Below are 22106 nucleotides of genomic sequence, written 5' to 3' on the forward strand. Positions count from 1 at the left end.
GCAGCGGGGAGTTTGCTTCCTCGGAGGCCTCGGGGCTTCAGCAAAAGGCCACTGGGTGTGAAGGAACCCCAGCTCCCGGGGGAGAGACTGGAAGCTCGGGGGCCACATCCTTGTCAGGAAGCTCCACACCAACATTTTATGAGCAGCTACCTGCAGAGGGCGCTCCTTAACGGTCGTGTTCTGTGTTTCTGCTTCTATGCATTTTGCCAGCCTTGAGTTGTATTACTATTCCTTTCTATTCAGGTGAGAGTCCTATGATGTAAAATTAACCGTTTTAAAGTGACCAGTTCAGTGGCATTTTGGACATTGACAGTGTTGTGCAGCCATCACCCCTACCTTGTTCCAAAACACTCTCATCACCCCAGAGGGAGCCCCTTACTTTTTAAGCACTCACTCCCCACGTCCCCACCCCCAGCCCCCGGAAGCCACCAGTCTGCTGTCCGTAGGGATCTGCATGTTCTGGGCGGTTCGTATCAATGGGATCCTACAATAGGTGTCTGTTCTCGGCTGGCGTCTCTCTGTGCTGTGTTCAAGGTTCCTCTGAGTTGGAGCGAGCATCTGTACTATGTGCTTTTTTGTGGCTGAATAATATTTCATCATGTGCAGCTGCCACATTTTGTTCATCCAGTCATTGGTTGATACATTGAGCTTGTATTACTCCGATATTAGAAACATCAGGTCAACTTAACAGATGTAAAGGTCAGAGTTGATCAGAGCCACGGGTAAACACAGGTGCATGCAGAAGCCCGAAACGGAGGAGGCAGATAAATATGCTGATATCCAAGACTCTGAGAACGGCCCAGAATGAGTGCTGATACCCAGGGGGTGATGTTAAAGGCCCCCCAAAAGTGAACTTGGCCAGTAGGAGGGGAGAGCAGGGCAGGGAGCTGGAGGGAGCACCTCCCAACAGTGGATTAGCAGACCTGGTTCCCACCTGGGCCCTGTTAGGAGCTCCGAGGATGTTCTGAATAGGTGTGTTGGGTCTTTGTGATGTTAATGGCTTTGGGGTGGAGCCCAGGCTAGAGCGTTTCTGCAGAGGCTCCCGGTGAGTGAGACGTGCAGCCAGAGTGGGGTAAACATTCCTATAAAACCAGAACAAACCAGCCTGAGAAAAAGCAGGTGCATCTTATAGAACGGCCAGTCTTGGGCCAGAGAGGAGGACAGGGACCAGGAGAGTCACAGTCAGACTCCCAGTGACCAGAGGGCTCCGGGCGGCAGCCTGGCCTGGGGGCTGGTGGGAAAGGGGGGTCTGCGTGTGCTGCTGCCCCTCGGTCGCCGGGGACCCTCCTAACCCCTTCCTCCGGTGACCCCCCCAGGTTCATTAAGATCGGTGACAAGGAGGTGGAGTACCACCCCAAGTTCCGCCTGATCCTGCACACCAAGTACTTCAACCCCCACTACAAGCCCGAGATGCAGGCCCAGTGCACCCTGATCAACTTCCTGGTCACCAGGGATGGGCTCGAGGACCAGCTCTTGGCCGCCGTAGTGGCCAAAGAGCGCCCGGATCTGGAGCAGCTGAAGGTACACTGTCACACGAGGAGCAGGGCGGGCGGCTCAGAGACGAGAGGGGGCAGGGTCACTGTGATGAGACATCGAGACATCTGGCAGTTTCTCTCTGAGGTTGGCTCGACGTGTCACCCTGAATGTGTTCTGTATGACAGAATGGGTCCCTGCTCCTCCCCAGCCACCTCCCGAATCTCATTCGAAATCAAGTGACAGCTTCACCGAGAGAACAGTCACAGCAGGGCCCCGGGTGGCCCTAATGCCCAAGTCCCCCCGCTCACTTCCTTGGCGGTCCGAGCCACTCACGTGGGCTCACAGGGGTCCCAGGCCGTTCTGGAGGTCCCACTCCTGACCCGTTCGTCCAGGCTTGCTGTGTTCCTCCCGGTCCGAGTCCTGGGGCCCTGTCGCAGCTGTAGAGGGGCCCCCCAACAGGGGAGGCCAGGCTGTGACTGATTTCCCTGCCGGGGTCTCTGCCTCTCCTGCAGGCAAACCTCACCAAGTCACAAAATGAATTTAAGATTGTCCTGAAGGCACTGGAAGACTCCCTGCTGGCCCGGCTGTCGGCCGCGTCGGGGAGCTTCCTGGGGGACACTGCCCTAGTAGAGAATCTGGAAACCACCAAACACACGGCCAGCGAGATTGAGGAGAAGGTAAGACATGGTCTTGGGGGGCCCACACCCTCACACCCCGGCCGGAGCACACTGGGGTTGGGGGGACGGCAGCTGGGCTGATGGTCACTCAGAGGAGAAGCCACAGCCACGTGAGGGCCCCTGGCAGCCTCGGGTGGGGACAAGGGGCACAGATGCCCAGCGGGCACCCCAGGTGTTTGCTGGGAGGCCCCCAGGACGGCCTCTGACAGAGCCAAGGGCTGTGGATGGGGGCAAGGGGGGCCCCTCTGCTGACCGGCACTGCCCACCTGCTGTTGGTCTCACTCACGCTCCTTTTCTTAAAATCAGTTAATTTTTAAACTGAAGTATAGTTGATGTACAATGTTGTGTCAGTTTCAGGGGGAAAGCAAAGTGATCCAGTCATTTTTTTTCCAGACTGTTTTCCATTACAGGTCATTACAGAATATTGAACATAGTTCCCTGTGCTGTACAGTGGGTCCCTGTTTATCCATTTTATATATAGTAGTGTCTGTTAACCCCAGACTCCTGATTTATCCCTCCCCCTCCTCACTTCCCCCTTTGGTAACCATGAGTTTGCTTTCTGCATCTGAATCTGTTTCTGTTTTACATATAGATTCACTTGTAGTATTTTTAGATTTTACATACAAGCGATATCATATTTGTCTTTGTCTGACTGACTTCACTTATATGGATAATCTCTAGGTCCATCCAAATAATGCGAATGGCATTAATTTTTATGGCTGAGTAATATTCCATCGTGTGCATATCCACCACATCTTCTTTATCTTATCTGTCGATGGACACTTAAGTGGCTTCCATGTCTTGGCTGTTGTAAATAGTGCTGCTGTGAGCACTGAGGTGTGTCTTTTTGAATTAGAGTTTCCGTCTTTTCCAGATACATGCCCAGGAGTGGGATTGCTGGGTCATATGGTGGCTCTGTTTTAACTTTGTAAGAAGCCTCCATACTGTTCCCCACGGTGGCTGCACCAAATCACACTCCCACCAGCGGTGCGGGAGGGCTCCTTGCCTCCACAGCCTCTCCGGCACTCACCGTCTGAGGACTCTGTAGTGACGGCCGTTCTGGCTGGGGGGAGGTGGTACCTCGCTGTGTTTCTGATTTGCATCTCTCTGATGCTTAGCGACGTCAGGCACCTTCCCGTGTGCCTGTTGGGCGTCTGTGTGTCTCCTCTGGGGAGATGTCTGTTTAGGTCTTCCACCTGATTTCTCGCTGGGTCCTTCTTGTCTGCTTTGAGGTACAAGAGGCCAAAATCACAGAGGTTAAAATCAACGAGGCGAGAGAGAGCTACCGGCCGGCGGCGGAGAGGGCGTCCCTGCTGTACTTCATCCTGAGCGACCTCAACAAGATCAACCCCATCTACCAGTTCTCGCTCAAGGTGCGGCCGCGCCCGGGCCGGGAGCCCGCCACGGGCAGCGTGGGGCAGCCCCGCAGGCCCCCTGAGCTCGGTGACCGCCCCCACCTCCCCAGGCCTTCAACGTGGTGTTCGAGAAAGCCATCCAGAAGACCGCCCCCGCAGACGAGGTCCGGCAGCGTGTCATCAACCTGACGGACGAGATCACCTACTCCGTCTACATGTACACGGCCCGCGGGCTCTTCGAGCGAGACAAGCTCATCTTCCTGGCACAGGTGGCGTTTCAGGTAACATCTGGCCTCAGCGCCCACAGTGGGGTCCTTGGGCCGGCAGCCTGAGCCCTCCAGGGTAGGGGTTGGGGGGAAAGGTGGGGAGCAGGTGGGGGGGTGCTTTTTGGAAATGCAGAGTCCCAGGCCACGGTCCAGACCCCTATGGATCCCAACCTGCACTTTAACAAAATTCCTGGGTGATTGATGAAGTCTGTGGCCGAGTTGATGTCAGGGAAGGTATTGCAGTGGGAGCCGTTTGGGCGGGTGGGTGGGGGAGGCGGTTCAGTTACAGAGAACTTACGAGGAAACGTCATTCTGTTACGTTGAAGTGGTGCTGAGTCAACGGTCCCACCCTAGTGCTTAGTCTGCTGTGGGTTTGGAACAATGGTTCTTAAGGAAGTACAGGCACCACTGAGTACACATCCCTCCTATTCATGCTGACAGATTTAAATAATTTGCTCACCACACAAAAGGCCAATAAATCAAGAGTTGAGGTGCTGGGGTAAGGAATAGCAACTTTATTCTGAAAGCCAGCAGACCGAGAAGATGGCAGATTAGTGTCCCAAAGAACTATCTTCCCTGAGACAGAATTCAGGCTTCTTTTACACTAAAAGGGGAGGGAGGTGTGGCTGGTTGTTGCAAACTTCTTGGTGCTGGAATCCTTTGTTCTTGCAGTTGTCCATGTAGGTGTAGTCACAGCGTTCCTGTAAACCTCCAATAAGACGAATGTGATTCCCTGTTCTGCAGCTTTTTAAGGAAAAGCGTTACACCTTTAAAGGTCAGACCAGAGAATGGGCTCTCCTGTATATTTGAGACCATAGGCAACATTCTTTTACAAAAGGTGCAGAGCCGGCCCAGGAGACAGAGCACAGGGTTAGAGCCAAAGGGACAGATCTAATGTGGAGTCAAGTTCTTCTCTGTTACAAATGTATACAGCCAAAAGAGAGCGATTGGAAGCACGTATTCAAACAAACACACGCATAGAAACCCTCACGGAGGCATTATTCACAAGAGCCAAAAGGTAGAAACGGCCCACGTGTGCAGCGACAGGTGGTGGGTAAGCAAGGTGCGGTCGCTCCACACAGCGGCACGTTGTCCGTGCATAAAGAGGAGTGAAGCCCTGACACGTGCTGCAACACGGATGAGCCTTGGAAAACACGCTCAGTGAACGTAGCCAGATGCAAAAGGCCTTGGATTGTGCGACTCCCTTTCCGGGAAGTGTCCGAAATGGGCAAATCTGTAGAGATAGACGGCCCAAGGCTGGGGCAGGAAGATGAGGGCGAGACTGCCGAAGGGTCCAGGGCTTCGCTTTGCGGTGATTAAAAGCAGTTCTGGCTCCAGACAGTGGTGATGCTTATAGAACGGTGTGCTCTGGATTTTAGACTCTTAATAGGACATTTTTACATTATGTGTGTTTTGCCACAATTAAAAGCAAAGAAAGGCGCTGACAGGTTCCGCCCCGACCCCAAGGGGCAGGCCAGTGCTTCCGCTGCAGGCGGGGCTGTGAGCCCCTCTCTGCCCGACCTGCGCCCGGGGCTGGGGTGCTCCTGCCGGGGGCTGTCCCCCGCCCAGCGCTGCTGTGGGACAACATCTCAGTGCGCCCACGCCCCTCAGGTATTGTCCATGAAGAAACAGCTGAACCCGGTGGAGCTGGATTTCCTCCTGCGGTTCCCGTTCAAGGCCGGGGTCGTGTCGCCGGTGGGCTTCCTGCAGAATCAGGCCTGGGGCGGCATCAAGGTTGTGCTCAGACTTGAACGCCGCGTGCTCCCCGCGCCGCGGGCCTTCCCTGCTCACCCTGGGCTGGTTCATGGGGCCCCCCGACCGCGACACTCAGAGGCTCGACGTGGCCCCAGGGGAGGACGGGCTGCCTGCTGGCTCGCGGGGACTGCTGTCCTGCTGGGCCCAAGCAACGCGCACCATCATGTCCTCGCGCGCTCCCTGCAGGTGGCAGGCTGGGCCCCAGGGTGTGTCCAGAGGCTGCCCATCCCCTCTTCCAGGAAAGTGCCCAGTGTCAAGGTTACTCCTCAGGGCCCCGAGACCTCACTGTCTCAGTTCAGAAAGACCAGAGGAGGGTAGTCCCCTGGGATGAGCAGGGTCCCTGTTCCAGGGTCACGTCCCCGGACCAGACTCTCCCTCCCAGGGCCCAGCCGCTTTCTCTGGTTTGCTGGCGGATGACACCAGCAGCTCATGGTTTTAGCGACAGGCCTGGCGGTCATTCTTTTCCTGGAGCCCAGGGGAGGGCACCCACTGGGACCGGGGGAGAGCTGAAGGGGTCGTCCGCCCCCAGGCCCTCGCGGAGATGGACGAGTTCAAGAACCTGGACAGCGACATCGAGGGGTCTGCCAAGCGGTGGAAGAAGCTCGTGGAGTCGGAAGCCCCGGAAAAGGAGATCTTCCCTAAGGAGTGGAAGAACAAAACGGCCCTGCAGAAGCTCTGCATGGTGCGGTGCATGCGGCCAGACCGCATGACCTACGCTGTCAAGTGAGTGTCCCCACCCGCCCGCCCCGCGCTCCCTGCACACAGTGCCCCGCCCACGGCGTCCAGGGCGCCAGCCCGCTGCCTCCTCCCGCCCTTTCACGGAGGGAACGGTCAGGGCCAGGGGAGCGGAAGCCTTTGCCACACGTAGTGGACGGGATCCCACCGACCCAACAATTTCTCCTGGGAGTTTCCTGAGCTCGGGGGTCTCAGCCAACAGGTCCCTCTGCCTCCCGTGACCCTGGGTGAGGAGGGCACCCCGGGGTAAGCGACAAGAAGACAAGAGTCCCCACGTCAGCCTCCAAGATTTAAAAACCCTTGGGCGTCAATGACGTCCACCCACAGCCACGCGGCGGCCTTTTAGGGTGTTGTGGGGAGGAAGCCGTGGCCGAGGGAGCCGCGTCCGAGGACTTTCATGGACTCAGCAGCCGGATTAAAAGTAAATCTTTTATTTTTACGGCCGGTTTGTGAGAAGAGCCACTCTAATTCTGTGAACAGCCTCTCTAGACATGAAAAGCGTCCACTGCTGGAAAGGCAGTCACTGTGTTTCAGCTCCCGGCTCCTTTCCCTCCCCCATCGGGCCTGTCGCTTCATAGCAGGACTCCAGGAGTGGCAGCGTCTCGTGACGTCTGTGCAGCCCCGGGGGTGACACCTCTGTGACACCCCATCCACCCTCCTCTGGGCAGAGACTGCGGCCCCTCCCGGCCTCCCTCCCACGCAGAGGAGGACGGAGCCTTCGCAGGCAGGGGAGGCAAGCCCCCTTCCCAAGGGTGTGTCTTGGTTTTCCATTTGTCCTAGTGCCCCAAAAGCCACCAGACTTCCCAAAAGACGCCCACGTCCCCGATAGAATTCCCCTCTGACAAAGCAGAGGCCTGACTCACACCCACCCACTGGTGGTTCACAGACTTTTGTTTCTGTTTTGCTTTGTTTTCTTGGGACCAAAGAGGAAAGAGACCTGGAGGGGTTATGGGTGCGGGTGGAGAAGAAAAAAAAAAACATCATGCTGGTCCGGGCAGAATGCTGGATGGCGTCCTGGACTCAGTGCCCGAAGGAGGTTGGACAAAGCTTGGGGAAGGCCAAGGTGAAGAGCACCTGACCATTGCGGCAGGACACTGCCCGCAGGGGAGTCATGGTGTCCAGACCCACCTCCCCCAAAGCTCTTTTAAGTCACCCAAGTCACCACGGAAGAAAGCGCATCAGTATCACGTGGGTGGTGACCACCAAACACCAGGCGAACCCCAGTCACGCTCTGCGACGGCTCCGCGGGGTTGAGGAAAGCAGGTTCACCTCCCAGCAAGGAAATTCAAGCTGACGGCGAGCAGCAGTAACAGCTCACGGTCGTCAAGAGCGGCCCACCGGGTCCACTTGAGGTGGATGCCCTCCCTCCTCCAGGTCCACAGGCACAGGGAGAGTAGCCCGCACAGCAGGGCGGGCACTGGCCACAGGCTCCCCGGAACACCAGCCCGGGTTGGAGCACCTGCCACTATGGCGGTCGGGCTACCAGAGGTTTACGGCTCCAGCTCTCCTGTGTCCAGGACGTGGCACTGGGAGTGGTGGAGCCCAGTGGGGACCAGGCTCGCTACTCTGTGTCATCAGTTCATCCGCAGAGAATGGCCGTGTGGCCTGGCTGTGTCATGAGCGACGGTGAACTTGTGACGTGCCTGCCCAGGGCAGGACTTGGTACATTCCAGAAGTGTTTCCCAGCAGAGACTCCAGCATCCACATTCCAGGTCACTTCCCAAGGCCGGAATCAGCACCCTGGGAGACCTTCAGCAGGAGCTGGTTTGGGGAACTGCACAGAAGCCGGCGAAGGCCAGCCCGGGGGACGAGGGAGCGGGAAGGCGCGCTCCTCATGGCACCCGCCCGCAGATGCCCCGCTGAGTCACACGGAGGCCTCTCCGTGAACAGGTCCCCCCTAGGTCTCCCACGACCCTCGGAGCATCCAGACTGCCGGCTCCTTGAGGATGGACACGTTCCCTCCCCGGGGAGGCTGCCCTCTGCCGTCCTTTCAAAGACCTTGCCAGACGTGATGTTAGCGCCTGTGATTCATCCAGAAGACAGAGCTCAGCCGCCTGCGGTCAAGGGAGAGGGGCAGAGAGCTGAGGTCCCAAGGTCACCCGAACAACACTACTTTTCCCGTAAGAGGGGCCTTGATTCACCCCAGCCTCCTTGGGGGCAAGACAAAGCGGGATTTGGAACAGAGAGGTGCTTGTGTGAAGAGAAGCACTGTTCTTGTCTCCTGTGATCTTCCTGATGATCCGTGTTTCGTGGTCCTCGGAGTGCACCCAAGCGGCTCTGATGCCAACGTCCTTCCTCCCCCGACCCCTCATCGGGGAGTGACAGCGCCAGGACACAGAGGCCCACACAGGTCCTGCTCCTCTCTGCTGCCAGGGTCGGGACAGCCGAGATGAAGTGTGCGGGAAGCATGAAGTCGCTAGAAACCGATGCCTCTCTTGGGGGCGCCGAGGGCTTTAGGGTGACCTGGAGAACCCTGGGTGGCTTGGGTTCCCTCCCTGTTGACCTCGTGCACCTTTGAAAGCAGAGCAGTGCCAGCTGGCTGAGCCTCTCACCTGTCCGGGCGCAGGTGGACGCAAGCAGAGGGTGCTCACAGCAGGCGCCACCAAATCCCGCCCGTGCTCCCTTCCCCTGCCAAAAGGAGGCTCCTGTAAAGACTTGATTTCCAGCCCCAGACCTTTCCCTGCCTAAGGAAGTCTGCCGGGGAAAGAGGCCCTCCCACTTGGGTCTGACCAGGCACACTGCCCCTCAGGAACTTCGTGGAGGAGAAAATGGGCAGCAAGTTCGTGGAGGGCCGGAGCGTCGAGTTCTCCAAGTCCTACGAGGAGAGCAGCCCGTCCACTCCGATCTTCTTCATCCTCTCCCCGGGGGTGGACCCCCTGAAGGACGTGGAAGCCCTGGGTAAGTGTGGCCAGCGGGTGTCCACGTCACAGGTCCTGGGGACACGGGCATCGAGACCACGGCGAGACGCCACGTCACACCCACTAGCAGGGCCGCCATGAAAATGACAGTGGTCGGGAGGCTGTGGAGAGACGGGGCCCTGGTGCACTGCCGGTGGGCGTGGGAGATGGGGCCGTGGCGGAAGGCAGTTTGGGGGTTGCTCCTCAAGTGACGTGCAGGATCACCATACAGCCCAGCAGTTCTGCTCATGGGCACGTTCCCAGAGGGGCTGAGAGCAGGTGTCCAAACAAACACCTGTTCACGGGGATGTTCATTCACAAGAGCCAGAAGGTAGATACAACCCAAATGTCCGCGGGCTATCACAGCAGACGATCACAGGTAGGTTCATACAGTGGACGTTATCTGCCCTGAAAAGGAATGACGCTCTGACACGCAGTCCAACAAGGACGGACCTCGTGCCACAGGGAAGAAGCCAGACACACAAGGCCACGTATTATGAGATTCCTTGTATCTGAAACAGATACGAGGAGGGACAGAAGGCAGAGGAGTGGCTGCCAGGGGCTGGGGGAGCAGGATGAAGAGTGCGTGTTTAATGTGGACGCGGTTTCCTTCTGGGGTGATGGAAATGTTCTGGAACCAGGCAGATGGTGGCACAACATTCTGAATTATTCAACATCACTGAATTGTACCCTTTAAGATGGTTTTTAAAAGGGTACATTTGATGGCACATGTGCTTTACAATTTAAAAAGCAGGGTTGGGGAGGGTGTGGAATTCCCTGCTGTGGGACCATGGAGCCTCTGCCTTTGCCATTCAGCTGTCCTCACGCTGTTCCCGCCTTGCCTTCCTTCAGGGAAAAAGCTGGGATTTACCATAGACAATGGAAAGCTCCATAACGTGTCCCTGGGGCAGGGGCAGGAGGTGGTGGCGGAGAACGCCCTGGACGTGGCTGCGGAGAAGGGACACTGGGTCATCCTGCAGGTACGGGGCCAGGAAGCCGTCACCACTGCTTGGGCACAAGTGTGGGTCCTTCAACCGTGAGAAAGACGCTGGGGTTTATGCTGGTTGTACCCCTAAAGAGGAGCTATTTTTAAACAACCCTGAGTGGACACAAGCACCCCCTGCCGCCCCCTCCTCGGCCCCGCTGCCCATCCTGGCCTCCGCACACCCCGCTGCGTGGCCGGCCTCGGTCCACGTGGGGACCTCAGGTTCAGGTCTTTTCTTTCTTTTACAAAGTGATGACCACAAGTCTAGTTACCGCCTGTCACCAAAGATATTCTGTCATATTCCCCACACTGTGCATCGCACGCCCGTGACTCACGTACTTTGTAACTGGAAGTTCGCCCTCACCTACTTCTCCTCTCCCCCTACCCTCGGGCAACCGCCTGTCTGTCCTCTGTATCTGTGACACTCTCTGTTGTCATGTGTGTTCACTGGCTTTTTAGATACCACATGCAAATGAAATCATGCAGTGTTTGTCTTTCCGTCTGACTTACTTCACCATGCATAATGCTCTCCAGGGCCATCCATGTTGCTGCAACTGGCAAGATTTCTTTCTTTTCATGGCTGAGTAGTATTCCCTTGTATAAACACAACACATCTTCTTTACCCAGTCGCCTGTTGGTGGACACTTGGGCTGCTGCCGCGTCTCGGCTATTGTAAATAGCGCTGCTGTGAACGAACACAGGGGTGCACGTATCTTTTCCAATCAGTGTTTTCAGTTGCTTGGGCTAAATGCCCAGGAGTGGGACTGCTGGATCATAGGGGAGTTCTCTTTTTAATTTTTTGAGGAACCTCCAGACTGTTCTCCGTAGCGGCTGTGCCAGATGACAGCCCCCCCAACAGCGCACGAGGGCTCCCTTTTCTCCAAGTCACTTCTTTTTACCCAGGCCTCTCAGAGGAGGGGTGGGGACCATATAATCTCAGCCTTATGCAGGGGGAGGGCGGGAAGGACTTGCCACGAGGCTGGAGGGCTTGAAATAACTGAGCACAAGATGCACCTCAGAGGCCTCGGTGGCATGGCTGAAATTCCCCTATGTGCCCAGCACCAGGGGGAGGGTGGACGGCGGGGTGGGGAGTGTGGGTGCCATGAGGGAGAGCCCCACCAGGGGACACGGCAAGGCGGGGAGGGGTGTGCGGGCGCTAAGCCCCGGTCTTGGCTGCAGAACATCCACCTGGTGGCCCGGTGGCTGAGCACCCTGGACAAGAAGCTGGAGCGGTTCAGCACAGGCAGCCACCATGATTACCGCGTGCTCATCAGCGCCGAGCCGGCCCCGAGCCCAGAGGCCCACATCATCCCCCAGGGCATCCTGGAAAACGCCATCAAGATCACCAATGAGCCACCCACAGGCATGTACGCCAACCTGCACAAGGCCCTGGACCTCTTCACCCAGGTAGGGCGGCCGCCTCCTGCGTCCCGTGCACTGCCCGCGCCGGCCAGCGCTCTCTCATCCACAGCCCCCCAACCCCAGCACGCACACCACCCGCACCGCAAAACGGGCAGATTCCTGAAGACCCGTGTAAGATGCCAGTCATTTAAAGGCTGTGGGAGCCTCTGTCACGTACAGCCTCGTAGGACAGAAATGCCTGCTTCTCATCTATTTCACGCCCCGCACGTCAGCCCAGGCCTTTGGTGTGGCCAAGCTCCTGAGGTGGTTCCCCAACCGTAAGCCAGCCCGGCTGGGGCCACAGTGCCTCCCAGACCCCTGCTCTCATCCCCGTGAGACCGATGGGAAGGCTGAGTGCAGGTGGACGGGCTGGAGGGCGACGGGGACAGACGGGGATGGTGACGCCAGCCTCGCAGGGCTCTGCGCTCTGGCTCCAGGCCCGGCAGGTGGGCCCCCACTGCCTCCTACAGGAGCGCCGGGTGACTGGTCCTCCGGGGTGGGGTGCAGGGGCCTCAGCCTGCCCGTCCACTCTGCTTGGGTCTTTGCCCACATGACTCATGCCACCAGCCAAACCTCACAGTCCCCAGTGTGTCACTTCCTCTGTGTCGTCTTCCCTGGCGTCCTTGAATTAACTGAGCACAGCGTTGACTGGGGGGGGCCTCGGTGGGATCAGTGCGAGGGGACATGCGTGAAGCCCCAAGGCACGCAGCTCAAACCGGGGCCCGTGTGGGTCCCAGAGCGGCCTGCCCAGGTCGGTGCCGGGGCCTGTACAGAGCAGGGTGGGGCCTGTGGTAGATTCTGTAGCCATTCGATGCTGCTGTGAATCCAAGCACGTGCTCTGTTTTCCCTTGTTACGGGATTTTGCTAAAGTATTAGTCCCTGAGGGAGAGTGGTGATGTGCGCCGGAAGCTGCTCCTCCACTTGCGGGAGTTGGGGGCCTGTGCCAAGTGGGCACACAGCCCTGGCTGGGAAGCGGGTGCCCAGGCAGGGACGGCCGACGCCTGAGGGGCAAGAAACAGAAAACGCAAAAGCCTCTTAGCCTGGGAGTGGTGGGGCCCCTGCGGCCGGGAGGACACAGAGGGGCTGCTGGGCCTCAGACTTTGGGGAGATGCCTTGGCTGTTGGGAGGCCGTGGCGGGGAGACCAGCCAGTCACTGCCTGGCAAATGTGAGTTGGGGGCGGCTGGGATGAGGCTGGGACTTGCTGAGATGCTGGAGGCTCCATGACTTTGTCACCTGAGGCACCTAAGATAAGGGGGGCCAGGAGGAAGCATGTGCAGGACCACAGAGGCCTGGGAGGCCGGTGAGGAGCAATGTGACCAGAGAGAATCAAACGGCCGCAGGCTGTCTGTCCTCATCCTGGGCAGGGGCTGGTTTCTCCCTCCCTTTCGGATTCCTCTCCAGATCCCACCCCCTCTGCTGATCCTCTCCATCTGCCCACTCCTTCTCCATCCCTCTCCCTCTCGAGCTCCCTCTCACTCTTCTGATTCTCTCCCTGTCCGGCTCTGATACCTTTACCCATCCCTCTCCCTCTGCCCATTTCTCTCCCCACCCCCTCCTCTCCGGACCCCTCTCTGGATCACTCTGGCCATCCCGCTCCTGCTCCCACCCTTCTCCTCATCCCTCTTGGATCCCTCTCCTTCCCCTCTTCCTCTGGGGTCCCTCTTTGATCCCTCCCTCCCACCCCTCCCTTCCTCAAGTCCTGATCCCTCTGCCATCTCTCGCCCTCTCAGATCTCTCTCTGGATCCCTCTCACTCCGTGATTTCTCTCCCTCTTCCGTCCAGTCCATCTCGGGTCTCTCTCAGGTGCCTCTCCCTTCCTGCTCCCTCTCGGATCCCTCTCCCTCCCTTCCCCTTCCTAGGTCCTTCCCCTTCCCTCTGCTGACTTCTCTCCCCATCCCTATAGGATCCCGCTCAGGTCCTGATCCCTCTCCCTACCCTTCACAGGTCCCTCCCCCTCGGATCCCTCTCCCATCTCTCTCCCTCTCCCATCCCTCTGCCTCCTGGGTCCCTCTCTGGCTCCCTCTCACTATCATGATTTCTCTCCCCATCCCTACAGGATCTCTCTCCCTCCCCCCATCCCATCCCCTCCCCTTCTGGGAATCCCTCTCCCATCCATTTCCCTCTCCTTCCCCTGTGCCCCCCCCCCATCTCTCTCTCTCAGATCCCTCCCCCACCTGGGTCCCTCTCCTGGACCCCAATCCCTCGCCCTCTGGGGTCCCTCTCCCGTTCTCTCCCCCCCACAATGGTCCTGTACTGGGGAACATCCTACTAGGAAGCAGTACCGATAACTTGACTTACAAGTACTACTTACGCGATACAACTGCATTTCTGCAGAAAGCAAGGACAAGGAGGCATCCTCTAGCCCAGCCTTTACAGCCTGGGAGAGACTTGAAAGACCAGCCCACAGCAGTCCATGGCTTTATGCCCCAACCCTGATCCCCACCCCACCTCCAGCTCCACCTCCCAGCCCAGAAGCAGGTGGCAAAGAGAGACCCCGGTCCTGCCTGACCCGGAGCGTGTGCCTCCCGCAGGACACGCTGGAGATATGTACCAAGGAGATCGAGTTCAAGTGCATTCTCTTCGCCCTGTGCTACTTCCACGCCGTGGTGGCCGAGAGGCGCAAGTTCGGGGCCCAGGGCTGGAATAGGTCGTACCCCTTCAACAACGGGGACCTCACCATCTCCATCAGCGTGCTCTACAACTACCTGGAGGCCAACGCGAAGGTCAGGCCCTCCCCTTCCTGTGTGCCCTCCCTTGGGCCATCCCTCCCCTTCCCTCGGCCTCTGTCGTATGTTTAAGAAATGAATAGGTTTCGTAAGTCAAAGAAAACCTGAAATTCTGAGTCTCCCCTGTGGTTCCACCAACCTGATACAGTGATAATCATCCATACCATGGCCGTCATCTCCTCAGTTGTGAGCTGTTTGGCTATTTTTCTGACTCCGTAGGGGTCAGTATCCTTGGGGATCCACCTGTCCTTACCCGAACTGGAGTACCCCTGCAAAGGCCAGCACCCTGGCATTCTGAGCCGGGAGAGGACGGGCCTCCCAGCTGCAGGCCTTGCCAGTCAGTGTCTGGGGACAGAACGCAGATTTAGAGGGAAGGCCGAAAAATCTGCTGGAAAGATGGACCGCTTTCCTTTCATCTTTATTGAAAATTGAAACAAACATGTCGTGTGCTGTGCAGGCAGCTGCGGGGGACTGCGGGGAGCCAGCGTCCTCAGGGGACACCTGAGGACACCGAATGGGTGGCCAGTCCACAGGCTCAGAGCGGAGACGCCCAGGTAGGGGGCAGGTGCCAGGGCTCACAACAGGGTCCGAGCTGAACGCTGGTGGCACATCTTAAGACATACACGTGCAAGTAAATAAACACGAGATGTGAAAGAAGAATTTCATCATCACAGCAGCTCCATCAGAGCAGTTCTCTCCCCGGAGTCCTGCTAGAATTGTTAAAGGACCTTTGTTTATGCAGACACTGCCCTCCTTTGACACACACAGAACCCAAGATGAGAAAAAAACTGCTCAAGAGAGTGCATGCCGTGTGGTCTGGTGACGAGCGGGGTGAGGCCTAGGTGACGCCCGCCGACCTGCTTAGCAGGGTATGAGCAGGCTACTGGACCTGCACAGTCTGAGCTCACAGCCTTATGGAACCACCTGGATGATGTCCCCCACGTCCACAGCCTGTCCCATAGCCCATTCCATCCCCCTGACTTGGAGGAAGTCAGGCCGTGCTTCCCACACCTACTGGGTCTCTGAGGGTGAGGCCTGGGAGCGCCTCTCTGATGAGTGCTCTGGGGAGCCCATCCGCCCCTGGTGGCTGGTCCCACTGCCCCCACCCCACGGGGGAGAACCGTCCCCCCAGGAGACAGCTTGTTGGGAGCTGCAGAAGGCGGAGCAAGGTGGGCCCAGCCCCACTTCGCAGAAGACACAGAAGCTGTCCCCAAAGCAAATAAGCAAAATGCAGAAAACGCAGCTCAGCACACGCCCAAGACAGCCAAGCCCAGAGAGACGACGGAGCCATGAGGTGACGATTAAGAGAAGATGAATGTCTTAAGTAAAAAAACCACGAGAGCACATCACACCACTGATACATCAAGTGCTCACTCAGTGGACTTGAACCGGCCAGTACTGGGAAAACAGGTGCCACCGAGGCAGGACCAGTAGAAACACCACACGGATGCACACCTTGCCCTTAAGGAGCCTCCACCCTCAGGGAAAGAGCCATGTGTGCAGCTAGGTACAGCGAGAGACACTCTGGATTTCAAAAGCTCGGTGCCAAAAACAAGAACTTAAATACCTTATTAATAGCTTTTCTGCTGAGTATCTATTGGAACAATCTTTCTACTTAAGTGGCTGCTAGAAAATCCGAAGTCATGCACATGGCGTCCACTGTTGGACAGCACCGGCTCTGCAAGAACAGCTCTGCTGGGGACGTGGGAGCCGGGGGAACGGATTTCTGGCTTTGGGGAGGAGGCTGCATTCCAGCCAGCGTCAGAGGAGGAGTATGGCCATGGTGCGTGGTGGCTGAGAGTGGGCATCCCAGGCTGCGGGCCTAACAGGGAAGAAGAGGCAGGCCCGATGGCAGTGGGAGTGGCCAAGGGCGGGATGCATGGAGAGACCCGCCACCAGGGGGTGCACTTGTGGGCGCTGCCCTCGTGGTGGTGGAGAGAGCTACTTCCAGCTGGCGATGCTACACCGAGCTCTGGGACACACGCGGGCAAGGCTGCAGGAGTAAACCACTGGACAGGTTCTGAGGTTACAGCAAAGTGGACTACATGGCCAAAAAGATCTTCGGTCCTAAGAGCCATCACCCCATCCATATAGAGATACTACCCTTGTTGGAAGTGGCCAGTGAAGGGAAAGGTCACAGGTGGCTCCACATTTCTGAGCATGGAGAACAAAGCGGGCACAGGTGGAGGGAACAAGTAGGGGCTCAGCAGGCTGCGGGGGTGTCTGCGGAGTCTGCAGTGCCAGCAGACAAGGTCCGGTGGGGTCACCACCAAGGGAGAGCACGGAGCGGAGGTGTGGGCAGAGGGCCAGGCGTCGTGGTGGGGGCGGAGGCAGAAGCCCAGGGGGAAAAGCGTCAAGGAGGGGCTGGCTGCCAGGCCAGAGGGGAGGAGGGCCGGCCTTGGGCCTGGTGACTGAGGGCAGCAGGTGACCCTGCAGACCTGGTGGGTGAGGAGGAGGCAGGGGTGACCAAGGAGAGACTAGCAGACCCAGGCAGACCCTGACGGCGGCCACCCTTCCCAAGGTGCCCTGGGACGACCTCCGCTACCTCTTTGGGGAGATCATGTACGGCGGCCACATCACCGACGACTGGGACCGCCGGCTCTGCAGGACGTACCTGGCAGAGTATGTCCGGGCAGAGATGCTGGAGGGGGAGATCCTGCTGGCCCCCGGCTTCCAGATCCCCCCCAACCTGGACTACAAGGTCAGTGCCTACCCACAGGCTCCCCCGCAGATGGGTTACCCGTTATCAGTCCGGCGGCCAGGCTGCCCAGACGCGAGGGCTTGACACACAGCGTCTATGGAGGGGAGTGGGGCTTCCTCTGTGTAGCCGGGCAGCAGCCCTGAAGGGGGTTAGGGAACCAGTGGGGTCAGTGCAGAGGGCACGACGTGGGCAGAACATTCTGGTACGCAAAGCCCAACAAGTAGAGGACACGGGTCCAGCTGGCACAGCCCCACCTGCTCACCTGCCTCCCCACTGCAGGGTTACCACGAATATATCGACGAGAACCTGCCCCCTGAGAGCCCCTACCTGTACGGCCTGCATCCCAACGCGGAGATTGGGTTCCTGACAGTCACCTCGGAGAAGCTGTTCCGCACTGTCCTGGAAATGCAGCCCAAAGAGACTGACTCGGGAGCAGGCACCGGCGTGTCCCGTGAGGAGAAGGTAGGAGCCGGGTTTACTACCCATCCAGCGCCAGAGGAAGGGCAGGGCCCAGGACCTGGGGTCGCAAGCGTGTGCCTGACTGATGAGCAGCAGCCCCTGGGAACTTGTCAGCAACCGCATGGGACCCTACCCCAGACCTCGGAATTGGGACCTCTTTGGGGGGCCTGCAGGCCAGCTGATGGGCCAGGGCCGAGCTGCAGCCTCAGCAGGACCCGCACAGTCAAGCTCCAGAGGCTCAGCCTCCAGGATCTGGGGGACCTCCGGGTCCCCGGGAGCAGTCCCGTGCCTCCCTCTCTGCAGCTTCTGACTCTGCGAGGTGAGCGCCCACGAGAGCGCCTGCCCCTCCCCAACCGTGGGAGCGCAGCACGTGTCGCCCCCTCAGGGCAGCCCAGACACCAGAACAGTCCCCCTGGATGAGCTTAGAGGATCATGGTGGGCAGACCTCACACACTCAAAGCAGCAGAAAAGCCCAGGCAATGCTGGAGCATTGAATAAATTCCCGTTGGTGAGGTTCACCTCTGCCATTTCCAGAGGGATCGGCACCCTGGCACTTTTTGAAATAATCCAGACAAGTTCTACTAAAAATTACGCAAATACTGAGCTTCCCAGGAAGCAGACAAATTCTTGATTGGAAGACCCTCAGTGCTGCGAGGCGCCATGATCTTTTCTTTGTCTAATGATTCAAACCAGAGGTCTGCTGACGGGCAGTGGGGTTCAGGACCATTGTGTGGGCCACCCCTGGAGAGGGTGTGACCAGCAGTCCCTGCAGACAGCCCACCTGGAGGACAAGGTCATGGTCCCCCACCCAGAAGCCGGTGGCCTCAGGGATGTCTGAAGGCACCAGGCTAGTGCAGCCAGATGCTCGCACGGCCACAGCCACGCAGCCTTGGCAACCAGACCAGAACGGCAGACCCTGAGGGCCAGGATTCCCTCCTCCTGGTCAGACGCGGGGCTGCACCTCCATGGTCCTGTTTTTCTGGCAGCTCCACCTGCCCTGCTCCAGGGCTCGGCCTGGCGCGGGGGGGGAGGGCTGGCCAGTGCAGGTGCCGTGACGCGGGCTGGCTGGGGACTGGCTTCCAGGTGAAGGCCGTGCTGGACGAGATCCTGGAGAAGATCCCGGAGACGTTCAACATGGCTGAGATCATGGCCAAGGCATCCGAGAAGACCCCCTACGTGGTCGTCGCCTTCCAAGAATGTGAAAGAATGAACATCCTAACCAACGAAATGCGCCGCTCGCTAAAGGAGCTGAACCTGGGGCTGAAGGTAAAGACACGGTGGGCAGGACCCGGGGCGTGACTCAACGGGGGCTGGCCACCGCAGGCCAACCTAGCTCAGCTGCAAAACCAGCTGCCCCGGGCTGCTGGGCCTCGGCCCGCTGAGCTCCCTGCTTTGGAGCAGTGGGCACCACTGGGCATCTCTGAGGTACCGAACAGACCTACATCCAATTCACGACACACATGGTGGGGTGGGGGGGCACCTCCTGGGAGCGGATGAAACGAGGCCTGGGACTGACTGGGTCTGCATCTGTGCCGATCGCCCCAGCACCCTGTCCGTGTGACCCCCAGGGAGAACTGACCATCACGACCGATATGGAGGACCTGTCCATGGCCCTGTTCTATGACACTGTGCCCGAAACGTGGATGGCCCGGGCCTACCCCTCCATGATGGGCCTGGCGGCCTGGTACGCTGACCTGCTGCTCCGAATTAGGGTAAGGACAGTCGTCCGAGGAGCCGCTGCCCTGACTCTCAGCAAACCTGCCCCCAGAGCCTGGGGAGTGATGCTGTGAAGGGGGAATGTGCGTCCCCACCCGCCCGAGGCCCCTGCTGGCCTGGCCTTTGTTGGAGCAGGGCTGGAAGGGACTGGGCTCCAGGAACCCCGTTAGGGCGAGCGCCTCCTGAGGGCGGCAGGGGTGGAGAGCAGCCGCCTCCTTCAGCCTCCCTGTTCTCTTGTCGCTGAACCACCCCTTCCTGGGGCCTGCTCTTCCCGTCCGCACATTTAAGAGCGAGCCAGACAGTGAAGTGGCGACTCAGGCAGCCCTCCCCTGACCTCGGTCCGCCCTGCGGGGCGTGGGGATCCAGCGCTGTCCTGCTCACATCCTCTCCAGGAGCTCGAGGCCTGGACAACGGACTTTGCGCTGCCCACCACGGTGTGGCTGGCCGGCTTCTTCAACCCGCAGTCCTTCCTCACGGCCATCATGCAGTCCATGGCCAGGAAGAACGAGTGGCCGCTGGACAAGATGTGTCTGTCCGTGGAGGTGACCAAGAAGAGCCGGGAGGACATGACTGCGCCCCCTCGGGAGGGTTCCTACGTGTACGGGCTCTTCATGGAAGGTAATGGGGGCACAGGGGGAGGTGCTTGGGCCCATGGGGATGGGGACACCATCTGAGAGGGCCCTACCTCTGCCTCTGTCCACATCTCCCTGAGCCAAGCTGCTGCCACTGCCCATCTTGGGGACCAGGTTTCCAGGGAAGGGAGGCCCTCGCATAGCCAGGTCCCAGCGGAGGGTGGGGGGGAGGACATGCAAGGCTGGCGCTCATTCAGCTCCGCCCACGTCACCCCAATCCTGCCAGACAGGACCACCAGGCAGGCGGTCCATTTCCTTAGCCAATTACTCCAGCAGGAGCCCGTCCCTCTCAGCGACTGCCATCACCCCTTTACCTGTGGGGGTGTCTGGGCGCCCCAATGCCCACGTCACCACAGCCAAGCGTTGCCATAGCCATTCTCCATGTTTATTTTGGAATTACAGACAGGAAACAACCATGAGCTAGGGTGAGTAAAAGAGCAGCAGGCTGGTTAAAGGCAACGACAGCTCCACGTGCATACGTAGCTATTTACACTGCGTATGGGCGCGTGGGACAGACAGTCCAGCGGAGGGGGATCGGAGCGTTAATCTGTAATCTTCAGCTGGAGTTGTTATGAGTTCCTGCCACTAAAATTAAGAAGGCTGACAGGTATTTGAGACTCTGAAAACACCACAACTGTAAACAAGGGCTCCAGGAGCTTCAGGGCTGAGCTGTCCCCGACCCAGTCCTCTGACAGCCCCGCTTTTAGCGATGCCCGTGTCTGCACGGGCGGTGGGGTGCCAGGCCCCTCCCCTCAGTACCCGCACACAAGACAGGAACCAGTCGTCTCACCACGGCCGCCCTGTCCCCACAGGAGCTCGCTGGGACACCCAGACCGGAGTCATCGCCGAAGCACGGCTGAAGGAGCTGACGCCAGCCATGCCTGTCATCTTCATCAAGGCCATCCCTGTGGACCGCACAGAAACCAAGAACATCTATGAGTGCCCGGTGTACAAAACCCGCATCCGCGGCCCCACCTACGTCTGGACCTTTAACCTGAAGACCAAAGAGAAGGCAGCCAAGTGGATCCTGGCCGCCGTGGCACTGCTCCTGCAGGTCTAGCTGGCGCCGTGGGCTGGGTCCTGACCACAACTCCAAATTTACAGTTAGAAACTCAGCCTTGCAACCACCTCTTACTTTCACAGGAACTGATGGTTGCTTTCTGTTCTCCTAAATAACTGAGACTTTACAGCCACGCACATCTGGACTAGCCAGAGGGTGGAGGGCAGTGTGGAAGAGGGGGCGTGGGTTGGATTAAAACAATGAAGCCACTCACTTGTGTCTGATTCGCTTGAGCCAGCAGCCACCAAGGGCCTGGTACAGCCTTAGGGTGAGTCCCCCAAGCCCAAGCAGCCAGGTGAGCATCCTAGGAACCACGCCCCCCAACCCTTAATTCCACTTTTTCCCACAAGCAGCATGGAGGGTTAGAGCTGGAGGCCTGATGCGACAGGCCAGCGACCCCTACCCCCAACGAGGGGCCAGGGTGTTCCCACATCCACCGGAGCTGCCCCTCCACGGGCACCGTCCCCTAAAGCAGTCTACCCTTCTCTCTAGGAAGAAAATTATAGTCATGCCTCCTCCCTGCCCAGCAAACTATTCCACGGAGGCGCCATTTCCATGCAGCTCAAGAGCTTCCCTGGCACCTGCCCACTTTCTGAAATTGTGGGAACGGGACATGATGAACACAGACTCAGGGACCACCTTAAACATGTGTTTGTGTCTGGGGAGGTCATGGGTAAGTGGCCCACGGCTCCCGTCTCAGTTCTGGGGCAGCATCTTCAAGGTCTTTTGTCTCCCTCCCTCCACAATCGGTTCTCACTTCCTGCCTCCTGACAGTGGGTTTTGTGTTAAACTCTTTAACAAAAGAAAGTATAACGATAAAGGGGTCAACACAAGAGGATACAACATTCGTTAACATGTACACACCTAACGTAGGAAAGGTGTAGAGCAAACACTAACGGAAGTAGACAAAGACGCTGGCGGTGATACAGCAATAGAAGACTTTAACACACCACTTATGTCAGTGGACAGACGATCCAGACAGAAAATCAGTGAACAGTGGTCTTAATTAGACCAGCTGAACTTAGTGGATATCCACAGGACATTCCATCCAAAAACAGAACACACGTTCAAGTGCACATGGAACTTTACCAGGATGGGTCACATGCTAGGCCACAAAACAAATCTCCACCAATTTAAAAGGATACAAAGTGTATTGAGCATTTTTTTTCCAACCAGGATGGTGTCTGGCAGTAGAAACCAATCACAGGAAGGAAAACAGGAAAAACACACACACACACACTTAGACGATAAACGACATGCTACC

General features: G+C 58.2%; 2 protein-coding genes and 2 long non-coding RNA genes across 4 annotated transcripts in view; 1 reads left to right on the top strand and 3 right to left on the bottom strand.

Moving 5' to 3' along the window:
- DNAH17 (dynein axonemal heavy chain 17) overlaps window positions 1–21051 on the top strand; it is a 134052-nt gene extending 113001 nt beyond the window's left edge. The window contains 16 exon segments of the mRNA XM_032456706.1: window positions 1317–1521; window positions 1989–2153; window positions 3386–3526; window positions 3619–3789; window positions 5386–5508; window positions 6059–6252; window positions 9014–9162; window positions 10014–10141; window positions 11326–11553; window positions 14080–14271; window positions 16796–16975; window positions 17255–17437; window positions 18518–18700; window positions 19003–19146; window positions 19543–19768; window positions 20595–21051. Coding sequence (XP_032312597.1) covers window positions 1317–1521; window positions 1989–2153; window positions 3386–3526; window positions 3619–3789; window positions 5386–5508; window positions 6059–6252; window positions 9014–9162; window positions 10014–10141; window positions 11326–11553; window positions 14080–14271; window positions 16796–16975; window positions 17255–17437; window positions 18518–18700; window positions 19003–19146; window positions 19543–19768; window positions 20595–20842 — 2860 coding nt within the window. The 3' untranslated portion in view covers window positions 20843–21051.
- On the bottom strand, window positions 6680–10715 carry LOC116656709. Its single transcript, XR_004311605.1, has 2 exons — window positions 10657–10715; window positions 6680–10233 (listed from the first exon to the last, which is right to left on the bottom strand). It is a non-coding gene; the product is annotated as an uncharacterized LOC116656709 (long non-coding RNA).
- On the bottom strand, window positions 14676–17438 carry LOC116656713. The gene is made up of 2 exons (XR_004311609.1): window positions 17303–17438; window positions 14676–17114 (listed from the first exon to the last, which is right to left on the bottom strand). It is a non-coding gene; the product is annotated as an uncharacterized LOC116656713 (long non-coding RNA).
- The window catches only part of PGS1 (phosphatidylglycerophosphate synthase 1), a 37043-nt gene continuing 35082 nt past the window's right edge, over window positions 20146–22106 (bottom strand). Inside the window, 1 exon segment of the mRNA XM_032456702.1 lies at window positions 20146–20687. The gene's annotated coding sequence lies outside the window, so the exon portion shown is untranslated.

The sequence above is a fragment of the Camelus ferus genome, chromosome 16 (assembly GCF_009834535.1).
Source record: "Camelus ferus isolate YT-003-E chromosome 16, BCGSAC_Cfer_1.0, whole genome shotgun sequence".
Taxonomy (NCBI): Eukaryota; Metazoa; Chordata; class Mammalia; order Artiodactyla; family Camelidae; genus Camelus; species Camelus ferus.